Genomic DNA, 26,486 nt, shown 5'->3' with positions numbered 1-26,486 from the left:
AGCAGAATGTCAGAATAAAAAAAAAAATCGGATTGATAAAAATTATTAACAGAATTTAATTCTCGGTGATGAAATTATTTTCGATTTTCAAATAAAGCAAACATATTTATGATTATTTTTAGTTTCTTTTATTTTTTAAAGTTACCTGTGATATTATATAATTGCGTCATTGCCACCAAAGTTTGAAACTAATCGAAATTCTTTTACTATTATCCGCGTGACTTGAATGCGCAAAGTCAGAGGGAGAAAATTGAATAGAGCATGCACAAATTACGATCGTTATTTGTTCGTATTTTAAAATATTTACAACTATAATTTTTTCGACTATCCACTTTAGCAGAACCAGGGACATTTTCGACTTTTTCCGACTATTTTCAAATAATGCAACATTTATCGACTTATATTAAAAAAATTACGACTTTTTCGACTTTTCTTCCAAGTTTTTTTTTAACAAAATACCACATTTTTAATATGAAATGCAACTTATTTCGATTTTTATTGTGTAAAAGTATAACTACAGAAAACTATTTGAAAAGTTATTTTTGAATAATTTTTCTAATTAAATTTTTAAAATATACAATTAAAAACATTTTGAATAATTGAAATTTTGAAAAATTTAATTGAAAATAAATCATTTTTTATACAAATATTTTATTACAATTTTGAAAAATTAACTTTTAAAGAATTTTAATTGAAAATTGAATTCTCAAAAATTTTTATTGAAGAATCTTCAAGTGTAAATTTAATAAAAATGTAAATTAATGAAAAATAGATTTTTAAATTTAAATTTTTAATAATAGTTAGATGTAGTTGTAGTTTCGACTTGTGGCTGAATAATTGACTTGACAAGAAACTGTAACCTTACACCTTTAATTAAATTTTAATTTTTAAATTAATGAAAATTGAAACTTTTAAATTAATGAAAATTGAATTCTCAAAAATTATAATGAAAAATCTTCAAGTGTAAATTTAATAAAAATGAAAATTAATGGAAATTAAATTACAAAAATAATATTAAAATATTTTTGAATAAACTAAATTTTCATAATTTTTTCATTCTAATTTTTTTAAAATCAATTATTTTCAATATTTACGATTACATATTTCCGAAAATTCAAACACATAAAAAAGATACTAACAATTTAGAATTATTTTTAAAATTTTAAAAATAAATCATGTTCAATATTTTTAATTAAAATTTTTCAAAAAATTAATTAGGTTTTTTTTAATTTATAAAAAAATTATTTTTAGAAATTCAATTATTTTCGAAAAATTACATTACAATATTTATCAAAAAAAACTAATTCTTCAAATTGGTTTATCATAATTTTTTAAGATTCAATTACCTTCGAACAAAGTAAAGGAAAATTTTTTTAAATTTACTTTCTTAGATTTATTAAAATTTCGGAAAAATCATTTTCAATTAAAATTCTTTAAAAATTTGATTATTATTTTTTATATTTTTTAAAAACTCAATTATTTTTCAAAGATTTTATCAAATTTAAATTATTTTTTAACGATTTTATCAAATTTCAATTATTTCTCAAAAATTTTACCAAATTTCAACTATTTTTTAAAAGATTTTATTAAATTTCAATTTTTTGGACATTTGTCTTTCATTTCATTTCATTGTCTTTTAAAAATTATTTAGAAATATTTTTAGAAAATTTTAAGAATTTTTTTAACTAAAATTATTGAAAATATTTTACCTTAATATCTTTAAAAAAATGGACAGTTTCAATTATTATAAAAAATGGAATTTTTGTATTTAAATATTTGAATTCTCAAAGAACTTTCGGAAAATTATTAAAAATTAAATATAATTGATTTAGATATGAAGTAGTTTTAGTTCAAAATTGTAGAAAATAATAGAATTTTGGAAGGGTTATGGTTGTAATTTTAAGAAATTAATAAATTTATAAATTTCAGAAGTTGTTATTTTTTGAATTTTATTTCCCGTGAAAAAAATAAGAAGTTTATTTGAATATTTATTTAGCAAAATTATTCAAGTTTTAAATAATTGAATTTACAAATCAATGGAGAATCGGAAATAAAAAATAAAATTTTTTGTGACAACAATGAATTAAATAAACGACTTTCTCGACTTTTTTTTCTAATTTTAATGAACTTTTTTGTCTCGTTAAAGTCGATTCGAGGCCTGCAGAACTAAACTAACAAATTATGGAATCTTTCCAAAAATTCAAAAAACAAAAAATCGTTTTATTTTTTCTCTCAATTTTTATTCACTGGGATAATCCACTTCTTGACATAAAAAACAAGGCAAAATAACTTGACTGCATTAAAACTATACAAAATTTAACATTACTGTTATGAATAAAGATTCATGGATTATCTTCAAGAGGATATTCTACTCTATACTGTTTTTGTGTTACATGTACCTCTTGATTGGATATTTTAATATTTAGAATTGTATGTTTGCTTTTCAACCCCGGGAAAAAATACCTGAACTTTTCAAAGATAATTTAAAAAAACAGAAAAATTTTTTTTTCTAAATTTAGAAATTTTTTATTTTAATAAAATTAAATAAAAAAAGAATTTTTTTTCCAGGAGGGTCAGAATTCGTGAAATTTTCACAGAAAATAAAAAGTATTTTTTTTTAAATCGAAATGTTGAAAAAACATTTTTATTTGACCTTAAGAATGTGTCCACCAAAAAACAGAAAAAAAAATTATTTTTTATAAAAGTTATTGCAAAATTAATTTTTTTGCAACTTTTTAAACAAAATTTTATTTTTCCTAAATGAATGAACCGATTTAAATGAATCAAGCGGGAATATAAAGGGGATAAAATATACTTTTGTTTAGAATTAGAAAATTTTTAAAAAGTTTATTTTTTAATAATTATTTAATAAAATTTTTATAAACAATTAATTTTTTTTAATGTTCTACGCCTTTTAAAAATTTAAAAAAAATATTAAAATACACTTAAAACTATAAGAAATCAAAATCCACAGCCCCTCGTTCTGAAAATCTTCAAAATCGCATCTCCGTTCAATATAATTTGTTTATAACTTTTAAAATAATTGTCGCTCCAAAATTTTCTCAACGGATTTTGATTTCTTATAGTTTTAAGTATATGTTAATATTTTTTTCAAATTTTTAAAAGGCGTAGAACATTAAAAAAAATTGTTTATAAAAAATTTATTAAATAATTATTAAAAAATAAACTTTTTAAAAATTTTCTAATTCTAAACAAAAGTATATTTTATCCCCTTTATATTCCCGCTTGGTTCATTTAAATCGGTTCATTCATTTAGAAGAAATAAAATTTTGTTTAAAAAGTTGCAAAAAAATTAATTTTGCAATAATTTTTATAAAAAATAATTTTTTTTTCTGTTTTTTGGTGGACACATTCTTAAGGCCAAATAGAAAGTATGTTTTTTCAACATTTCGATTTAAAAAAAATACTTTTTGTTTTCTGTGAAAATTTCACGAATTCTGACCCAGGAAAAGTCTTCATAAGAATATTAATGTTTTAAATACCATTGTATTTTGCATTAAATTAAATTCTTGTTATTCTCTATTTCACTGACACGAAGACTTTCATAATTTTGAATTACGGTTTTCTGACAAATTTAAAACAAAAAAATTAATTCATTGCTCCCAGAGAGGATCTAAATGTAATGCACTTTTCAACTGCGGTAAATTTTAATTTCTAAAGTAGGTTTTTATAATTTCCATTCAAGAAAATAGAATAATGCTAATTAGAAAAATACTAAAAAGAAAAACGTGAATTAATTAATTATTTGGAAGAAGATTTTTACACATTTTATATATTTACTTTGCAGATAAATTATTTTACTGAAATTGCAAATTATTTCAGTTTTCCTAAATAATTATTTCTCCCACCAAATATATTATTTCTTTGTATCCGAAAATTATAAAATTACAAGAAAAAACAATTTGAATTAAAAAAATCGTGTTAAGTGTGGTCAATGTTTGTGTCAATATTTTTGATTATCTGCTTCCTGATGTATACAATATTGACTTTAACGACTAAAAACAAATTAAATGGAAATGTATCTGGGAGAATTTGTTAAGAAAATAATTGTAATGAAAATAATACTTGATAGAAATTGCAAGAGATTAAAAGCTTCTCAAGGGGATACATTGCACTTTACTATATTTTGGAGAAGGCTTTCGATATATACAGTGGAATACGTGAATCGATATTTCATTCATCTCATTCTCAACTCGCCTATATTTCCATTTTATTCTCTTAAACAAATCCCCTTGAGAAAAAAACTATTTTTTATATTAAATTTTATTTTTCATAAACTAAAAATAAAAAAAGTTTTCAAAATTACAAAGATGGAAATTGAAATGCAAACTTGTATTGCAAACCAACATTTAATAATAACAGTAATAATTTTAAAAGATTTTAGGAACAAAATTTAAAAAAATTTTTTTTTTTTTTGGTTCTTGTGTTTAAATTTATGAAAATTAATTAATTTATTAAGTGAGAGTACAGCATTTGTTGTTAAATACAAAATTGACCAAGATAGTTGTTTATATACACATACATCTTGTAATTCGTCTAATCAAGAGAGAAACTGAATTAACGTAGCTCCTGACATATTGTTTACTATGATATCAAATGTTCAAACGCAGGTATTTCAATTATATGCAATTACAAAATGAAAATTAAACAATAATAAAATGTTGGTAATTAAATGCGAGGACACAATATTTGTATGCTTTTTAATTTAATTAATTTAACATTTTACAATTATTAAAAGTATGTGCCCTACATTTTTTTGTTAGATAACAAATTTTAATAATTCATATTTATGTGAAATTTTACAAATTAATTTTTATTTATAAATTTTCAACGAGATTTTCAAGGATTTTTCAGAAATTAAAATTTTGTTTAATTAAATTTGATTTTTGAGTTAGTTGTTAATTTTTAATACGAATATGTAATTAATAATATTAATATTAAATTTAGAAAAATAGTTCAATGACGCCACCGACAGATAGCGGATAGATTATTTTTAGTAGCGAGTTATCAAGTAAATAATTAATTAATAATATTATAAAGTCAATATTTTAGCTCAGAAATCCACCTAAAAAGAAGAATATGGAATTAAAGAGATTTAATAGTAAATAAATTAGTTCACAGACGCCACCGACAGATGGCGGATAGGATATTTTTAGTAGCAAGTTAACAAGTAAATAATTAATTATAAATATTATAAAGTCAGTATTCTAGCTCAGAAATACACCTTAAAAGTGGAACATGTAATGAAACTGACTGTTTTTGAAGTCAAAATATTCACCGCTGTCAATAATTAATTTTAACTTGTTTATATTAATAATATTTAATAATTCTTGTCAAAAGGAATTTTACGGACGCTTCATATAAATTTGAAAATATTTCAAATCACCACAAAGGTTTAAGTTATATTTTCCTTTTCAAAAAAATGGTTTAAAAAACTATTTATAAGCCCCTTACAGTGGGATTTTCCTGCGTAATATAATTTTTGTTGAAATGTTCCCAGTAGCTACTTAGTACATAAATAACTAATTTATAATATTATTACCTCATTACGCCTCCTCAGAAATTTACCTAAAAAAAGTAATATAAAAATAAATATTTAAATCTTGATTTATAATTTAGTAATTGTCAATTTATAAATTAAATAGGTACATTAGAAATAGTCTCCTCGAAAGGGAAATAAATAAAAAATTTGTAAAACCAACTTCTTTTCCATCAGAATCAAAGTATATTGTAAATTCATCGTATAATCGTCAAAATGAAGATGAGGGAGTTTAGCAACTTACTCTCGTTTTTAATTATCTTCAACCCTCAGTTTCACGCGGGCAAATCCAATATAACGATAGTTTGACGGCTTAGCTCTGATGCTCTTTTAAGCGTTTAATTTAAGCATTCACAAAGATAAAGAGAATGTGTAACATTCACCGCTCTCAATTTACGAATATTAAATTCTCCTACATTCAAATCTGTGTTAGAATAAACGTTTCAAAATTATTTCTCGCATTCCTTAGATCAAAAGTTAAATGAAATATAAAGTTACAGCGTGCCGCAAGAGTGAAAATTTCAATTAACTACTTTATTATTATTATGTACAGTTAATAAAAATATTCAAGTTGAAATTAAGTAAAACTTTAAAAAAGGAGAGTGAGGTAAATATTATATTTTTATTAGTCTCTTTTTTAGTGTTTTTTTTTTAAATTTTCTGTTTGTTAAATGGAGGGGATGTTGGTATGATAAAGTAAGTGTAATGGGACAGACGGCGAGTGACGTTGCGCGCGCAGTTGAGTGGTGGGGAAAAGTGGGGTGAGGATGAAGGTATATAAGGAAGGACACACTCCAAGAGCGGAGAGCGGACATACGGTTACAGACATCTGAGAGTGACGGTGTCTACGACACTTAAATTTTTACAAAATGGGTTTAGAAAAAGTCAACTCTATTAAACAATTAATACCATGGATTTACAAAAAGTCGACGCTACCACAATGAATTCAAATTTTTTACAAAATGGATTTAGAAAAAGTCAACGCTATCTATGAAAAGAAATAAAACAAACAATTAACCACTTTGATTTTGTCAAGGTCAAAGTGGTTCATTGTTAGTTGATTTCCAGACAAAAAAGTGGTTCTGTTAGAAAACTAAATCGTAACAAAATAAATGTATTTACGCTCCGGCCAAAACATTGAGTAAGTAAATTTTTCAAAAATCTTTTAATTAGTATTCATTGGGTATTACAATTTATTATTTCACCCTCATTAAGTATGTGACGTTGCGCACACAGTTGAGTGGAGTGGGGATGGAGGTATATAAGGAAGGACACACTCCAATAGCGGACTTACGGTTCCAGACATCCGAGAGTGACAGTGTTTATGACACTTAAATTTTTACAAAATGGCTTTAGAAAAAGTCAACGCTATCACAATGAATTGAAATTTTTACAAAATAGATTTAGAAAAAGTCAACGCTGTTCATGAAATAGAATAAAATCTTTAACTGATAATATTTTTTTATCTCTGAGAAAGAAATAATAAACAATAAAATTAGATACGCATGATATGAAGTTTAAGGAGAAGCCTCTTGATCCTTTTGAGAAATTTCCTCCCCCCTACAATAAAAATTCTATAAGGCAAATCTCTGAAATGAATGAAACGTTAACGATGCGCGAAACACACCCACGACACAATAACGAGAGTCGCAGTATATAAATCGACAACTGTTGCATTTCCATTGCAAGCCGTTTATTCCTCTCGGATTTTTTTTTGTTCGTATCATTTTTTTTATTTTTCATTCTCTACTTTATTGTATCGTGTATGTATTTTCCGGTGGCAAATGGTCTGTATATAATCATAATGCGTATTATTTGTGTATGTATTTATGCATTATATACAGTGAATAAAGCCCAGGGATATGCCTCTCGACTTTTTATGTTTTGTTAATGAATATACTGTTTGTGAGAAAATTAATGCCTTTGAAAGTCATTAAGGATTTTCTTGCAAAATAAATTATAATCATTTAAAGTGAATTTAATTATCCAAAGAGTCACAAATTTTACCATGGTACGTTGCATATCTGACATGAATCAATATTCTTAAAAATGTTCCGACTTTTTTTTACCCCAATTTCAATGTATTGGAATCTGAAAAATTTTAAGGGGGGGTTAATTAAAAATTCGTCTTTTGGGAATTTGAGTACAAGTGTTAATCTAATTTCAAAATTATGTCTAAACTTTTAGTGTCCATTTAGATCTTATAAATGTAAATTTGAAAACGTTTACATTTATACTGAAATAATAATTCACTTATAAGGACATTAGGGAGTCTAGTAGATGAAATTACAAAATTCAGAAAGAATCTAATATTACAAAAATACTAAATAGTTACTCTACACTTTTGGAATTTATTATTAAATTATCAACAATTTAATAAATATAGTTCATATAGTTCTTTTCCTTTGCGGAAAGTACAATAATTTCTGGAATTTTTATGTTCTTATTTCCAATCTTAAGAAATCAATTTAAATTTAATAATAAAATTGTTTTGGCATGAAAATCAGATTTCAATCAATTTTTTTCATCTCAATAATAGAGAGAAATTTTTATTTTTCAAAGCAACGGCGAAATAGAAAATCAGAAATTACATTCTACAGATGAATATGCTTTCCCGACTTTAATAAGGTTTGCACTTTTTTAATATCGTATGAAAATTCGAATCCATTTACGCGAGTGAATTTATCCTGTTTAGTAGGTGTTAATCAATCTGACTTTACTCTTTTCAGTCGAGGGAAAAAAAATTGTCATACCAATGTTATTTAATTTTCTTTCCTTAAAAAGATTCTCTACTTATTAACATTACTTAAACAGGATTCATAAAAATTATAATATAATTAATTTTTTCCTTAAAAAAAATACTTTCTTTGATATCAGAATTCAGACTTTACGTATTGTAAACTTTATATATCTCTCAGGCAAAATAAATTTCGCAATGACCTAGTTGATAATTAATAGATTCTCAATTTATAGAGGATAATAAATGATTTCTAAATTTTTGACACAAGGAGAGGCTGTAAATAATGATCGGAGGTACTTTGAATCTTTTTCTATTTCTTTCCATTTTTTTTTCTCCCGCTTCTATTCCTGAGTTGTGACGCGAAAGAAAGAACAACCGAGTATGCAAAATACGGATTTCAAAAAGTGAAGAATGCTGTCGTGTCATTTCCCTTATTGTTGACTGCGTCATTCGTCATGAATTTCAATTATTTTAGAAAACTTGATGCTTTTTGCATGGCAAAAATCCTAATTCAAATGTACATTCGTAGGAAAATTTTCATTTTCTTTATTTTAAAAAAAAAGAATTCTTTACTACTTTTTTTGATTAAATAGACACTTCAACGTATATTTATTTTGTATATAGTACGACAAGCTTTGAAATAATTTCCAATGACGTGTACTGCTTTTGTGCTGTTCTTATACGTAGGTACAAAATTGCGTGGGAGTTTTAATATACATGGTCCATTACATGGGAAGTTTGTATTTTTTAATTAGCGGATTGTAATAAAATATTATTTTAATTCAATTTTAAATTAATGTCAATGAGCCTTATTATTATTCTCTTCTTGTAACACTGCGGTACCGTAGGGTACCTTTATTTGCAAAAAAATTTTTTATTATTTTGTTTTGTGATGCTGCACAAATTTATAATTTTTACATCTCAAAAGATCTGCCTCATTTTATTAATTTCGCATTTTTCACCAAAAATAATTAGTTCGTCCTTTTATCAATGATCTGAAAACGATCTGACATGAGATTCTGAATATTTTATTCTTTTTACATGTATTTATATTTTTTATATGTATTTATATTTATTTATATTAATTTTATGCAACATTGAAAAATTAAAATTTGATTTCTACTTTACCGACCACTCATAAAAGGTTCAAATGATTACCGAGCGATGCACATACATGTTCATGAACGCAACAACTGTAGTGCTAATTTGTATCCAGCGTCAAGGTAAGAAAATTCTCATTCATTTTTTTCTTTTCTCAATAATCTAGTTACTCTCTCCAAGTTCTGACCATCAATAGTATAGTTATATGAACTAACTTTGCCTTTAGAAAATGAAACAACATAATTTTTTTTAATATTAATACTTAAATGAATTTATAACCATACACCATTTTTGTAACCTTTTCAGATCCTTTTGCAGATCTGAAGTGTCTTTTTCTGCTGAAAGTGAATTAATTATTTTTTAACATTAATTAAGGTCATCTGCATAGAGCAAAAAGTAGGAATGCCTGAAAATAAGTTTTACATCATTCATATATAAAATGAACATTAAAGGACCAAGACGCGATCCCTGAGATACTCCAGAGGTCGCTAAAAAAGGTTCACTATATTCGTCATCAACTTTTACAACTTGACACCTGTCAGACAAATAACTTTTAAAAAATGAAACAATGTTGTCAGAAATGCCTAGTGAATTTAATTTGCTTAATAGTATATTATGATCCACCCTATCAAATGCCTTCGACACATCAGCATAAATAGTGTCTATTTGAAGACCCTTTTCAATATTATTAGTTAAAAAAGTAGTAAAAATACCAAGATTAGTTAATGTGGATCTTCCCCTTACAAATCCATGCTGTTCATCAATTATAATTGATTTCCAGGCGAAAAAGTGGTTGCTTTAGATAACTAAATCGTAAAAAATAAGTGTATTCACTTTTTGGTCAAAACATTAAGTAAGTAAAAATTTCACCTCGTCTTTTAAAAATTTTTTAATTAGTATTTGTTGGTTATTATTATTATTATTTGTTTTTATTATTTCACTCTCATTAAATATGTAAGAAATACAAAACTTTTAATAGGGAAAAAGGAACAACAATACATAATATGAAAATTAATAGAAGCATTCAAACTTTTTATTTTCAAATATTCTAAAGTAAAGTTTAGTCAACTAAAATAAGTTAAGTATTAAAGAATTTTAATTTTAAGGAAAATAGTTAAAAAGTGGAAATATAGAACATTGATCTTACCCAACAAAAAATATGTCGATGTAGATAAACGAATTCTATGTCGACTTACCTTAAGGGGAATAACTATTGTCGGTAAGAGAGATAGTTTTTGGGTTTTGGATAAATTTCCCAGATGGCGCAATGTAAGTCAGAAAATTTAAATTTAACAGATAGATAAATTATTAATTGAAACATTATGTGATAATTTTAATTATGAAGCATTTAGTCTTTGTGTTAAAAATTATCTTCTTTCGAAAAAAAAGCTTTTTGTGTAATGTGTATACATTTTTTTTTATTTAAATAAACCAACGTTATTATATGATCATTTTATTTTACTACATTTTAGCTTCGAACATTCGTTAAGAGTGTATAAGGATTTAAAATTACAACATTTATAATAATATAAATTAAATACAAATAATGTTATTGCATTAATGATAACGATGTTCTAGTGTTTTTAATCTAACGCCTATAATAGATTTAATTCCAATGGCGTTAAAAAAATATACAATTTGTGAATCCTTAAATTATACAGTTTATTATTTAAAAATGAAGTGAATAATATAAAATTATTTTCGCCATTATATTGATGATCCTAAATTCCTCCTAATATAAAATATATATATTGTGTTTATTATAATACTGTGTGTAACATTCATAAAATTTGATTTATAATGGATGTGGGATTAAATTTTTTATTTTGACATTATAACTTTATACATTATCTTAGAAAGATGTGGGATTGTTTATAAACGTATTTTAGTTTTAAAAAAATGACAAAATTATCTAGACTAGAAATTAAGTTAAACAATTAGAAAAATACAATTTATGACTAGATGATGAAAAAGCATTTCTGTACAATTTTTTTTTCTTTTTCGTTAAAAAAATGTTTGCCTACAAAAAAAAAGATAATAAAGCAATGAGTGATGTTTTATCACAAGGTTAGGCAATTTTTATTTTTACGAAAATTATTGCAATATAAATAAAAATGCATTGATAAAAATAAATTGCTTTTTACCAATAAAAAAAATGTTTGCTTTTATTTTGCAATAATTTAAAAGCTCTTTGTGAAAGTAAATTTTTAATACCTATCAATTAGAAAAAAACCATTTTCATATTAATGTCAAAATTAATTCGATTAATAAAGAAAATACTATATAATAAAATAATAATTTAGAATTGAAAAATTAGTTTTTGGGACAAAGAACAGTAGAAACGTGAACATTTTATTTTTAAAAAAATTTTATGATGTCCGTCACGTTGTGCTTTCGACGAGACAATTAAAAAATTAAATTCATTTGTATGCTGAACCAGTAGCAGAAATTGGACGATGGCGTTCTATCATCTGTAAAAAAATACACAAAAATTGTTGAAATCGAGAAATTAATGGGATTTGCAGTGATTCCAAATTAATTTACATGACCTCCTAACAATAACTTGGTTTACTTTTACAAAAGTAGTCAGGAGGTACTATGATATTTGCCAAAGAGTCACTGCGAATCACTAGACTGAATAGCTTCACGGTTCAAATAGTATTATTAAAAAAATTTTTTACTTATCAAATAATAATTAACAACTTCAACAAATTGTAATAACAAATAATGTTTAACAACAAATTGTATTTTTCAATTAACAAGAAATAGAAAGACGACTCAAACAGGTGGTCCTACAAGAATGGTTTTCAAAAAATGCATGGATACACAGTTCAAAAAATGCAAATACTCAATTTCATTTGTTAGTGTAGAGGAAACAATTTTTATAATTATGAAAAAATAATGTATACCCATTGTCGTATGAGGATGGATAGAGGATCGTCACCCAATTGATTTTTATCAATTTCCGAAATACGTCTTTCAGCTCGCTCCTGATTTTTTTGCAATGCTTCAATTCCAAAAGTCCCCTCATTTGTGTGAACGTATTCCGGTATTTCTCGATTAATAATATTTCTCTCGTTTGACAAAGCGCCATGCTGATTTAAATCAGATCTCTTCCCGTGACCTCCATAACAAGAGTGTCCGAAAGCACCGCAACCACCTAATTTTAGAAAAAGGAAAGATTAAAATATAGCCTCAAATAATTTACACTTTTTTAAACATATTCAGATTAATTTGCACTTAATTTTCCCCTGACATTTAACTAATTAAAAGGTAAATTAAATTTAAATTAATAATTTAATTTAATTAGGTATTTAAATGATAAATTAAATTTAAACATAAAGAATAGCCAGCATTAAGATAAGAAAACTTTCATTCACCTTTATTCTTTTTGTCAATAATATACAAATTTTTTTTTCAGGTGGGAAGCTGAATCCAAAAGGACAACAAGATCGACAAAGCTATTCAATTTGTTTTATATTCATGGACTTAATAACAAATTTAATGTCTATATCAAACAACTAATAATAAATCACTTTGATTTTGTTAAAGTAAAAGTGGTTCATTGTTATTTGATTTTCAGGCGAAAAAGTGTTTTCTTTAGAGAACTAAATCGTAAAAAAATAAGTGTATTCACACTGTGGCCAAGACATATCATAAATATTTAGTTTTAATTTTAGAAAAAATTAGTAATATGATTAGTAATATAATTAGTAAAATAAAAATCTAGATCCAAATAGTTTACCCTTTTTTTAACCATACTCCGATTAATTTGCAATTAATTTTTCCCTTCCATTTAAATAATTATATGGTAAATTAAATTTAAATTTATATTAATCATTTAATATTTATATAGGTATTTAAATGTAAATTACAATTTTTTAACTTTTTGACTTAAATATTTAAATGGCAAATTAAATTTAAATCTATTAGTTTTTTAACTTAATTATTTAAATGTCAAATTAAATTAAAATAATTATTTAGGAATTAATTTTCGGAAAAATAAAGAAAGTGAAAATTATGAAATAAAAAAATGCTTTGAAGAAAAAATAAATTTTTGATTGACATTCAGAAAAAGGGGTTCATTAAAGTTGGACAGGGTCAATTAGTCGATCATTGACATGTCACACAAAATTTTCAAGTGGTTTATAACGAAACTCTTGGGACAAAGTTTGTCGGTAATGTAAACAATATTTATACATGAAATGCGTCCAGTGTTGAACATTTCTGGGGTGAACTTTGCCGCAAGTCTCTCGGGGGATATTACAAATTGACATGGAAAATATAATTCTGCATCTATGTTTAATAAAGTGTGTCGTCATTATTTCTTGGAAAATTAAATTTACTCCACGACAAATGGAAAACTAAAGAGAGCTATTTTAAAAATAAATACTGCATCTAATTAAATAAAATACATAGAGAATTTATGTTCTGAATAAAAATTTTGTCGAAAATCTCAAGTCTAGAGATTATATTGAATCTAATCGAAATACGAGAAAATATTTCAAATCGATAAATATATAGAGATTTGAATATATATATTTAGAAATTATTATTAAGACAATTATTTTTTTCAATTACATTGATATTTAACAGAAAAAATTAAAATTGTACTTTCTAGGAATTAGATAGCCGAATGGAGTCTTCGGGCAAGTTCGTGGCACTTCGAATTGTTACGATTCCACACGAACAGTTGCGAAACTATCCGAATCATTCGCTCAAGGTCACTTGCGATTTAAATGGCAAGTCTTGTTTATAAATTTTTATTTTTTACACATTTTACATAAAATCGGTTTATTATTTTTTTTTTATTAAAGACTTGTAGAATTCTTTTCCTTATTTTCTAAATTATATCGAAAAAATCAAAGTAAGAAAAATAACATAATTTTCTAAAGAGAGAAAAGAATTTTTCGACAAAATCAATACGAAGACTAATAAAATTATCAGCTATTGAAATGAAATACAATCGCAAGTATCAAGATTTTGTTACACTAATGACTCGTGCGCATAAGGATCGATGTCATGTAGTGTAATTTTTTTTTTTTTTTTTTTTTGAGACGATAATAAGAATTGACAGGAAAATTATGCTTTATTAATTAATTTTTTTATAACAATTAAGCTCTATAAAATAAAAAATTTAATTTTAAATAAATTATTTAGAATTTAATTAAAATTAATATTTTATATTAATTAGCAATTTTTTTTTAAGTACAATTATTTTAGTATTTATTTGATTTTAAAACCTCAGTAAAAAATAAGCGATTGTCATTAATTCTGTAAGGAGAACTTGTCATCAGTACTTTGCTACCAGAGGGTAAAAGTTGCGACCTTAATTTTGTCTCGAAGAAAAAAAATGTTGTTTTTAAAAGAAATTGAAAGTTTCATCAAAGTGAAACTTTAACCGAGACATTCGATAAATTCAATTTTCTCAAATTTGACATAAAATGCATTTGCAAGTTGAATTTTCTTTTTTTTTTACCCCGAAAGTCACAAGTAAAAAGTTTTGATTTTCCAAACAAATGTCATTTGCATAAATAGATTTCAAGCATTTTTTTTATCACACTGAAAAAGTTTAAATTTAGAAATGAGAAAAAAAAATTATAATTATAAAATAATGTTAAAAAAAGGAATAAATTAAGTAAAATGGAAATTTTAATTACATTTTAACCGTCAAAAAGGGAGGAATTAATTTTTTTTTTAATTAAAATAAATTATTTAACATTAACTTGAAACATAATTCTGTTATGAAGATTGAAATTATCAAATTGACAATACAATCGACAAATCGTTCATTAGAGAAACTGTGGTTCAATTAAATGATGGAATATTGTATGTACTGTTTAAAAAGGCGAATTTATTGCGCAATAATGCACATTCAATGGAGGGTGAAGCTTTTGATGATTACCCTGATAATGAAACAAGCATATTATTACTAAATAATGATTATAACAAACTTGTTCTTTACTCCTTTCATACGCGTGTTATGCTTCTAATTAAAATTATTTCTGCCTTTTCATTATAATTGCAATCAGTCACATAATATAATTTTTACTAAACGAATTATGTCAACGTAATTAATTAATAATTAACTTTCATTGTTAATAATTTTTTCAGTCAGTGTAAATTATTTATCTAATTAATAATTTATCTATTAATAAATTGATAATTTACAATAAAATTCATAATTAATAATATACAAAAATTTTTACTTTAATACTTAAAATTCTATTGTTGTTGTTGATGATGATGATTCACCATTGTTACGTGTAAAGATGATTAATAAAAAAATGACGATTCGTTGATCAACGAAATTTTACTGGGTATCTAGTTGTTTTTTTTCTTTCTTTTTCTTTGCCATGAAAAATAAATTCATGGTATTTGAATTTTATGAGAGATCATCTGCTAAACTAGTGATTTAGATGCAGAGCAGAAAAACGTGAATTTCTTAGAATGAGACCTCCTACTGTTAAATGGTCCATTTTTGTGTCAATGTTGAGTCCCTCTTATTTTCTTTTCAAAGGTTTGATGATTATATGTATGTACATATATATGTATAATATTTTTTTGAAGTGACTTTTAGAGGAAAAAAAAACACATTTTTGTCGCTGTAATTTTTTGCCACACTTTTTTTTCAAAAATAAGTAGATAAAAAAATATTAAAAGTCTGCTTGGAAAATTTCATTCACCTTCTTTCTTTTTGTCAATAATAATATTTAATATTATATTAATTTATTTATTTCAGATGGGAAGCTGAATCTAAAAGGACAACAAGAATCGGCGTAGCTATTAAATTTGTTTTATATTCCATGGACACAATGTGAAACATGATATTTCATGAAACATGATAAACCACTTTCATTTTGTCAAAGTCCAAATAGTTTATAGTTAGTTGATTTCCAGGCGAAAAAGTGGTTGCTTTAGAGAACTAAATCGTAACAAAATAAGTGCATTTACGCTCTGGCCAAAACATATATTACCGATGAACGATGCACAAACGTTCAGAGTAGGTTATGTTCACGAACCCAACTGTAGTGCAAAAATTATCCAACGTCAAGGTAAGAAAATTTTTATTCACCTTTTTTATCAATAATATATAAATTTATTTATTTGTTTCAGACGGAAAGCTGTATCTAAAAGGACAACAAGAATCGGCATAGCTATTAAACTTGTTTTACATTCGTGGATATGAAGTGAAACAAATTTAATATCTAAACCAAAAAAAAAAACAACTGACAATTAACCACTTTGATTTTGTCAAAGACAAAGTGGTTCATTGTTAGTTGACTTCCAAGCGAAAAAGTGGTTTTTTTAGAGAACTAAATCGTAAAAAAATAAGTGTATTCACACTGTGGCCAAAACATATCATAATTATTTAGTCCTAATTTTAGAAAAAAGTAATATGAATGCAAATAAGGAAAACATTATATAAATAGTAATATGTATATAGTAATAGAACCCAAACTGTTCTGTATTAAATGCTCTAAAGTGAAAATTCTAATTAAAAATAGTGTTTCATATTTAAAAAACATTGTAAAAGAGTTGCTCAGTTCTTAAAATATTTAAATTACTCTAAAAATTATATCAATTTTCGCAAAAGAATAGAAATTAAATATTTTGTTATTTATTAAAAATAAAACAGACAGAATTTATTAAATATTAACAATTTAAGCGAAAAGTAAATTTAAAAATCAGAAATACTTTTTTGTGAATTGAAGTTATATTATTTGACTTTCATTCTTTTTTTAATGAAGGATAACTACATATGTACAGGTGTATATTTATGATAATGAGCTATCAGAAATGGCAGATTCTCGATTCCAATTGTATGAAATGAGCTGTGATTTCTAAAGCCTTACCCTAACAGCATTGTTTGGTTATTGTTTGACATTATCGGTAAGTAATAATCATCGCTCGTTTTCTTAAAATGAATTACGAAACATTGACAGGAACGACAAATTGAAGGGTAAATTATTATACACTTGAATTAGGGAAAGACGTACAAAACTTGACAACGTGTTCAATAGACTTCAAATGTCAATTAGATTGAAAACTTTATGTGAAGTTTACACATATTGGGAGAACGTTACACAAAAATTAAATTATTAATTTTTTTTCTGAAATAACTAAAACAAAATAATTTCAAATAAATAAGATGAGGAATTTTTCGAGGAATTTTTAACAAATGTTAAAGAAATTTGTTGCTGTAAATTTATAACAAGTTACATTTAAATCTATAGTAAAAGATTGGGATACTGAAGATGTAAGGGGGAAAATGTTTAAAAAAAAATTGTAAATCGAGTTAATTTTTAATAAAATAGGAAACATTGCGCTGGCGAAGCACTTGATCGGGTAAAATTTTTCCTTTAGAGATGAGCAACGTTGAACTAACGAAATTATTCAATCTGCAACGAGGCTCCCGACAACTCCCGCGAATAACAAGCTCAACTAATTGTTAGAAGAATATTATTTGACCTTTTACCATAAAACCACAACCATATTCGCACACTGATTTTATCCTTTTATTATTACATTAACTATATAATCAAATCTCTAATTAATTTTCAACTTTGTATCACTGCTGGAAAATTATAATAAAAAATAATTATAATAATTATCATCACTATTATTTTATAATTTTATAATATCACTTTTATTTTATAATTTTATTGTCATATCTCATATTAATAAATTTTAATAAATTTTTGATAAATTTATTAATTTATTAATAAATTTATTGTATTATATATTATAATTGTAATTTTCTGCAATATTTCCTAAGAAGCGAACATTTTTCTAAATTGCAGCAATATTTTAAGAACTTTGCATTGAAATATTTCAAATCTTTCAAATAGTGAGAAAATATTTTTTCCTGTGAATATAAAATATATTCTAAATGAACGTTTATGTGACAATTAAAAAAAAAGAATTTATTTTAAGAAAAAAATAAATAAAAAAAACTATGTTTTAATCGCACATTTGAAAAGGTGAATCACGTTATCGTAAAAGTCATAAAACATATTGGCATATATGTGGGAGTGGTTTTCATTCCCCCAAAGGAAATGTTTTAGAAGAGTTACCATAAACTTTTTTCACAGATCATTACAATATTTCTATACAAAAAAAAAGTTTATATTTTATTCCCAAGAAATTGGAATCAAAAAAAAAAAAATTATACCTCTTTTTAAAATATATTTCAGAATTTTTTCCTTTCTTTATCAATACTAAAATATACGATACTTTCTTTGGTTTATATTTTTATTTCTTCATATTATTGTTTTTTACATTCTTATTTTTCTATCTTTAGTTTTTTGTTTCAATTTAGTTTATTTAAAAAATAACTTTTATTAAAAAACATACAACTTTTTTTTTAAATTCTCTTTTAAATTATTCCTTTCTATTCCTAATTTTTTATTTTTATAACAAAATTTCCCAAAACGGATATAAAATAAAAAATTTTAGTAAGATTTTCAACTCGAAAAAATATTGAGTCATCGAAAATGAAAAAAAAAAAATTGAAATTAAAATTATAATTATGAGATTATGAAAATTAATATCTACAGTATTTAAAAAAAAGAGAGAGAAACATTAATGCTATTTTAAGTATAACTTCATTTCATCTAATTAATCCTATAGAAAAGAATCCAATTTCCTATAAAAGCATCAAAGAATCATTCACCAAGAAATCAATCCATTGATTTAAAATTATCTCAGTAAGGAGAAAATATAAACAAAAATAGATTTTCGTCTTAATCATAAAACATTTATAACTCAAGATATTTTCATATTTTATTTTAAAATCGTTACAATGACAAAGTAAAAAATTATTATTTTTATTATTGCTGTTATTGCTATTTTTATTACTGTTATTATTATTATTAATATTATTACAAAATAAAATTTATTAAATATTATAAATTTAGTTCTAAAAAAATATGATTAATAACAATTAATTAATCAAAGTCAAATAATAAATTGAAAAATATATTTTAAATACAAATGATCTCAAAATTTAAAAAATTTTAAAATTATTTAACTTAAATTTTAATTAAATTTTAATTAAAAGTTAAAAAATTTATTTAACAGTAATTTTAGACTAATTTTTGAATTCCTTCTCTATATTAATTAATTAAAAAAAGAAACTTTATTATTAAAATCTTCCCCATTATTTGAATATTTGAAATGTTCCATCCAATGTAAATTGCAGAGATTTGCTGAGCAAACTAAAACTTTTGTAAAACATGAAAATTTAATTCAAGTTGAAATTTAATTATTGAATTATTATTAGTTTCTCACTAAAATTGACATTTGAAGGGGGAAAAAATTTTGCATTTGAAAAAAAAATATTAAAAAGTCAAATGTAAAATCAAATTATAAGTATTATAATTATAATAATTGTAGTAATTATTGTAATAATAGCAATAATAATAATAATAATAATAATAATAATAATAATAATATCTAATAATTAATTAAATAAAATTACATTTTGACTTGGAGGATTGATAATTTTCTTGATATTTTATATTAACTTTTACTGAGTGACAAATTCTACTGATTAAAATATAATATGTATAAATAAAATAAAAATATGTACATTATGTTAAAGGGTCGAAGAAACAAATATTAAATAATAATTATTATTATAATTAATTACAATAGGGTAAGACTCCGTCAGAAAAAAAGCGATTTGAAAGTGGTCTTCCGATTTCTTCGAAACCTTGGGAAATAGAAGTCTTATATGAATTAAATTTAACCCTAAGAGGATTTTGAAAAATTTTCAAAATGGCGGCCGCTACGCCATATTGAAAATGAGTGTTACGTTTTTTTCAAAAATTAATAACTCTGAAACTTTTTGATCGATTTTAATAAAATTTACAGGCGATATAGTTAAAAATACGTAGTTTAATTTGATATTATGAACAAAAAAAAATTTCCAAAATTTGTCAAAAAAAAGTCAAAAAAATTTTTTGAATTAATTTTTAGTTCAGTTGGCCTAATTTTTGAATTTTCTAATAAGTAAATATCGATTCCTTGTAATTTCACCTTTCATTTCATAAAAAAAATTTATGGAGACTCTAATAGTTCTCGAGATATTGCGACTTTAGTGGGAGCGCGTACCGCGGAATTAAACTCCGTAGCGAGGCGGAATATGAAGCGAGCGTACAAACGTGCACAATAGGGTGTCCGTAACAATTAATTTTCAAAATTTTGGATCCAATATGGCAGGTTCAAAATTTTAATCTTCTACATTTTCGAAGTAAATATTCTAAAACAAGGTCAAGGGCGATATTTGGAAGCGCTATTTACGAATCTAATGTTAAAAATTTATTTTTTAAATTACCGAATCTAATATGACATGGCGGATTCAAATTTTTTTTTTAAATATTCCTTTAATAATCGATTTTTAAGAGCAGAGGTATAAAAAGTTAAATTTCTATAAAAGAGTTTCTAAAACATCCCAATAATTATTTTTTGTAAATATTAATCTATAAATTAATATTTAGACTATTTACTTAAAAATGTAGAAAATCATAATTTTGAATCCGTCATAGTGAATCGAATAATTTGAAAAATAAAATTTTAACATTAGATTCGTACACTCAGAAAAAAATTTGTACGAATCAACCAAATTTTGGTTGAATCAACCAAATAAATGCATTGCTATACAGTCAACCAAACGTTTGTTTGATTCAACCAAAAAATTTCTTCCAATACGTTTATTTGTATTAACCAAATGCTTATTACACTTAACCAAAAAATTTTATTTAATATAACTAAAAAATTTGTTTATTTCAAGAGAAAAGATTTGTTTGATTCAAATAAATAGTTTTAGTAAACGTATTTGGTTCATTTAAATAAATATTTTTGTTTACTTAATTTTGTTATTTATTTTCCTCTAATAATATTTGAATTTCCTAATTTAATATTTTCTAGTACGTATTATTGGTTAATTTATAATTTATTATATAATTATTGATATTTTAAAATTATACATATAATAAATTATAAATTAACCAATAATATGTATACTAGAAAATATTAAATTAGGAAACTTAAACATTATAAGAGGAAAATAAATAACAATTAAGTAAAATATTATATATGTATTTCTTCATATAGACAAAATTACTTAATTATAAAAAAACATTTGAAATATTACATTAAACATATTATAATTATGATTTTTATACGTGCACTCAGAAAAAAGTTTATTCGAAACAACAAACTGAAAACTTCACAAAACGTTTTTGCAAATATTCTTCTCACTGGTACAAATTAAATATGCAGTAAGTCAATGAACACAATGTATTTAATATTTATTTAACCGACACTTATAATTTTTTTTCTTTGATTTACCGATTTAACAAATAAATTTGACGCGAACGCGGACTGTAGACAAGTGAGATCGCCATTTTTAAATTCAAACATGTACTTTTTGAGACAAGCAAATATGTTTTTTTGACTCAAATAAAATGATTTGGTTGAATCAAACAAATTTGTGTGTTGTGTCGAACAAACTGTATTTAACTAAACAATATTCTCTATTCAAAACACAAATTTGGTTAAATATAACAAACAACTTCAAATAAAAAATTTCTTTCCAATAACCAAACAAATTTTACGTATTTATTAAAATAAACCAAATTTTTATTTAAATCAACAAAATTGTTTTATCGTGACAAATAAAATAGGTTAATTAAACAGTTTGGTTAAGTGAAATAAACTTTTTCTCTGAGTGTAAATAGCGCTTCCAAAAATCGCCCTTGACGTTGTTTTAGAATTTTTACTTTAAAAATGTAGAAAATCAAAATTTTGAACCCGCCATATTGGATCGAAAATTTGGAAAAATTAAATTCTGATATCAGATTCATGATGAACGATCGAAAATAGCCCCGAGTAAGTAATTTTTTTGAATTTTTGACAACACTTATGTGTTAAAACCTTGGATATATTGTGGTGCATTTTTATGACCCACTTTAATCATCCGCCATTTTAAAAATTTTTAAAAATTTAATTTTTGGCAAAGTGCTATCTTATAGTGCAGCTAAAAATGAAGGCAAATGTGACCTGGAGAATTTTTTGCATGAAAATTAAAAAAGTTATAAATTTTTTTTAAAAAGTGCATTTTTCCTATGTATTTTTAATGGGAAATTTCGATGGATCTCTGGCACGTGTTAATATTAATCAATCGGCTTCAAATTTTGGGAAATTTTTTTTATTTTATTGGAACTAAACTGGGGGGTGGCGTAAACAAAATTCGAAAGTCGCATTGTTACGGACACCCTATTGTGCACGTTTGTACGCTCGCTTCATATTCCGCCTCGCTACGGAGTTTAATTCCGCGGTACGCGCTCCCACTAAAGTCGCAATATCTCGAGAACTATTAGAGTCTCCATAAATTTTTTTTTATGAAATGAAAGGTGAAATTACAAGGAATCGATATTTACTTATTAGAAAATTCAAAAATTAGGCCAACTAAACTAAAAATTAATTCAAAAAATTTTTTTGACTTTTTTTTTGACAAATTTTGGAAATTTTTTTTTGTTCGTAATATCAAATTAAACTACGTATTTTTAACTATATCGCCTGTAAATTTTATTAAAATCGATCAAAAAGTTTCAGAGTTATTAATTTTTGAAAAAAACGTAACACTCATTTTCAATATGGCGTAGCGGCCGCCATTTTGAAAATTTTTCAAAATCCTTTTAGGGTTAAATTTGATTCATATAAGACTTCTATTTCCCAAGGTTTCGAAGAAATCGGAAGACCACTTGCAAATCGCTTTTTTTCTGACGGAGTCTTACCCAATAAATAAAAAAATATTTTTATATAATTTACTATTGTTTTGCAAAATAAGTTTAAAGTGTTATTTATTATTTATTTGAAATAACTAAACCTATTAACTTTAAATTTGTCTTTATAAAGTTAAAAAAAGTAATAAAAGATAAAATAAGTAAATTTATTTTACAATTTACTACTTTTTTCTTTTGAAATGAAAAAAAAATTTTTTTTTTGACCTAAATTTAAAGGTAAAATTTATCTATTTCTCTCCTTAAATTATTGAAAAAATTTGCTTTAAATATAGAAAATGAAGCATTGGAGAAAAAAAATGGAAGACAAAGCCTCAAGATGAATGTTATAATTGTGAATGTTACAAGTTTATGTATATAGTTATTTCCTCCTTCAGAATCGACTTTGATGGAAAAGTTATTCTTCATGAAACTACATACATTTTACACTCACGTGCAGACATGTGAAAAGTTGCAGGTTAACTATAAATTCACACACTGTCTAGTATTGTATACAATAAATGCTTTTCAAAACTATATAATCTCCAACAAACAATATAATGTTGCGTGTATATGCACCAACAAACTTGTTCTTTTTGCAGTGGGAGTTTGTTCATTTTTATTTCTTCTCGTTCTTTTATAATAATATTTATTTATTTTTTATTTTCAGTTCTTTTTTTTACCCAAAAAAAGGAAAAATAATTGAATCGCTCATTTTATTTTACACATACAGAAAATTTTTTAATTTTCGATATTAACAAAAGTTACTAAAATGTTGAAAACAAAATTATAAAACAAAAAATAGTTAAATAAATAAATAATTAAGAAATTAATTAAGACCGAATAATTAGAATAAAAATCTAGAAGATTAAAAAAAATTTACCTCTAAAGATAACTGAACTATTTTTATTATTAAAATTAAAAAAAATCTAAACTATTAATTGATCTGAAAAAAAATATATTTTTATATTTTTCTACCCCCTTTGGGGAAATAATTTTATTAATATTTAGAATAATTATATTAGGAAGAAAAAATTACTATTATTTATAAATACATATGTTTTTAAAGTAAGAAAATAATTTATTTATAAAATAGATGTCAATACGAAAAGTAAATAAATCATTATATAGAATTTGAAAGACCCTTCTATTGATAAAAACATGCTAATTAGATGCATAAAAAAAGATATGAAAATGGGGTAAATATACAATAAATTGACAAGAGAAGTTTCGATTTTATCTACCAATAAAGTTTGGGAATAAATATGACAAATTTTATATAAAATTATATAAATAATTTTTTCCAATAGTTTTTTAAACGTTTGTTTAAAGGGATTTTTTGATTGCCCAAAATTAAATATTTTTGATTTTTTTTTTGCAACAATTGAAAGAAATTAATTTACCAAACTTATGGTAACAAATCGATTTTTTTATAATCTAATTACTGAAATCGTAATTAATAATATAAATTAGTAATTTAATTAATAACAATTTTAATTTAATTAATAATATAACAGTTAAGTATTTAGATATAAACAATTAGTTAATTAATTAATTATTAGCAATGTAATAATAAGTAAATTGTAGGTAATTAGCAATTGGTAAAGTAATTAATAGCATAACAATTAGTAATAAATAATAACTTGTAAAGTAATTAATAATATAAAATATTAATTAAAAATTTAATTATTATATAATTTATATAAACTTTTATATTGCAATTAATTATAAAATTATGTATAAGTATGAATTTATCACTCGATCAAAATAGTTATATAGAAAGAAAGATCATTCTTTTCGAGTCAAATAATCAAAAAAATGACCTTTCTTTCTATATAATTATAAAATTAATTATATATTTTAATTATAAAATTAATTATATATTTTAATTATAAAATTAATTATATATTTTAATTACAAAATTAATTATATATTTTAATTATATAATTTATATACCTAATAAAATTTAAACAAAAAATTCTAAACATTTAATGTGTAAATTATAAAAAAAAAATTATTTTAATCGAATTATAATTTAATCAAAAATTTAATTTTGATTAAATGACTTACGCTTCGCCGAAGTCTCCGAACTGAATGAAATGATGAGAAACGCGGTAATCGAAATCACCGCGAAGCAATCGGAGGTTTGTGTCAAAAAAAGTTTCATTCTCGAGATAAATTTTTGTTTCTACTGTTTTCTATTAGATTTTTTAAACAAAGTAATATACTATTTTTTTTTGTTAAATTGAAAAATATTTTTTAGTAAATTTTTTTGAAAGTTTACTTTCACGTAAGATTTAAATGAGACGGTCCTATCAGCTGATGTTTCCAGATCGAGCAGGTGGTCGTGAATGAAACGCAATGCTCCCGGATGCGCGAGGGTTTTCTTCTGCAAAAAGCATGCCGAGGTGGCGCAGGCGGATGTATTACCAGAGAGAGAGAGAGAGAAAAAAAAATATACATGTATATATGATAATAGGCAAAGGTGGGTGGTACGAATAAAGGTGATGAAAATTTATCAAATTAAAATCTTTTCAAAAAAGAAAGCATTTTTTTCCTACCATCCATTGTCTGAATGTTAGCTGACATTTTTTTCCCCTGTAAGTCAAATGTAAGTTTTTTTAATTTCTAAAAATATCCTCATCGCATTGTGAAATAGGATATTCTTCTAGCTTCCATAAATCTTATTTTTAGTATATAATTATTTTCTATTATGTTTTTCCAAACGTTTTTATTTTCTAACTTCAGTTTTTATAATTTTATGCTATCAGATTATTTTGAAGTTATTTTCTGGAAAGTAGTTTTGCTCCTGCAATCGCACATTTAGGCTTACTCCTTTTGAACCTCTTTCAGAAGTTAGAACTTTCTATGACAATAGCAAATCAGTTTAAAATTTATAATCCGTACTGGAACAAAAATCAAAAGGAGCTAATAAAGCTGTGAGATGAAGAGGCAGCATGCATTTCGAGACTGGATGACGAGTTAGCTTGTTTGAGAAGACAAGAAGCAGGAAGTTCTCACTTGCAATTTGGATTGACATCCTCGGGTAGCTGACGTCAACAAATTGTAATAACAAATTATAAATATATCCACAAACTAATTTGTGAACAAACAACATGTGAATTGTAAAATAGAACAGGATCTCTAGACAATTTAATGGAGTTCAGAAATAAGATGATTCAAACAGGTGGTCCAACAAGAATGGTTTTCAAAAAATGCATGGATACACAGTTCAAAAAATGCAAATACTCAATTTCATCTGTTATAGGGTAGAGGAAACAATTTTTATAATTAT

At 24.2% G+C, this 26,486-nt stretch overlaps 1 protein-coding gene across 1 annotated transcript; it reads right to left on the bottom strand.

The window, feature by feature from the left end:
* Nucleotides 1-11,600: 11,600 nt before the first annotated feature.
* LOC122499734 lies at nucleotides 11,601-25,553 on the bottom strand. Its single transcript, XM_043608213.1, has 3 exons — nucleotides 25,262-25,553; nucleotides 12,311-12,561; nucleotides 11,601-11,872 (listed from the first exon to the last, which is right to left on the bottom strand). The coding sequence occupies exons 1-3, from the start codon at nucleotides 25,356-25,358 to the stop codon at nucleotides 11,822-11,824; spliced, it is 399 nt and encodes a 132-aa protein (XP_043464148.1). The 5' UTR covers nucleotides 25,359-25,553; the 3' UTR covers nucleotides 11,601-11,821.
* Nucleotides 25,554-26,486: the final 933 nt, after the last annotated feature.

Source organism: Leptopilina heterotoma, unplaced genomic scaffold (assembly GCF_015476425.1).
Source record: "Leptopilina heterotoma isolate Lh14 unplaced genomic scaffold, ASM1547642v1 Lhet_174, whole genome shotgun sequence".
NCBI classification, from domain to species: Eukaryota; Metazoa; Arthropoda; class Insecta; order Hymenoptera; family Figitidae; genus Leptopilina; species Leptopilina heterotoma.
The sequence above is the reverse complement of the archived record's forward strand: the minus strand, read 5'-3'. Positions and strand labels throughout refer to the sequence as shown.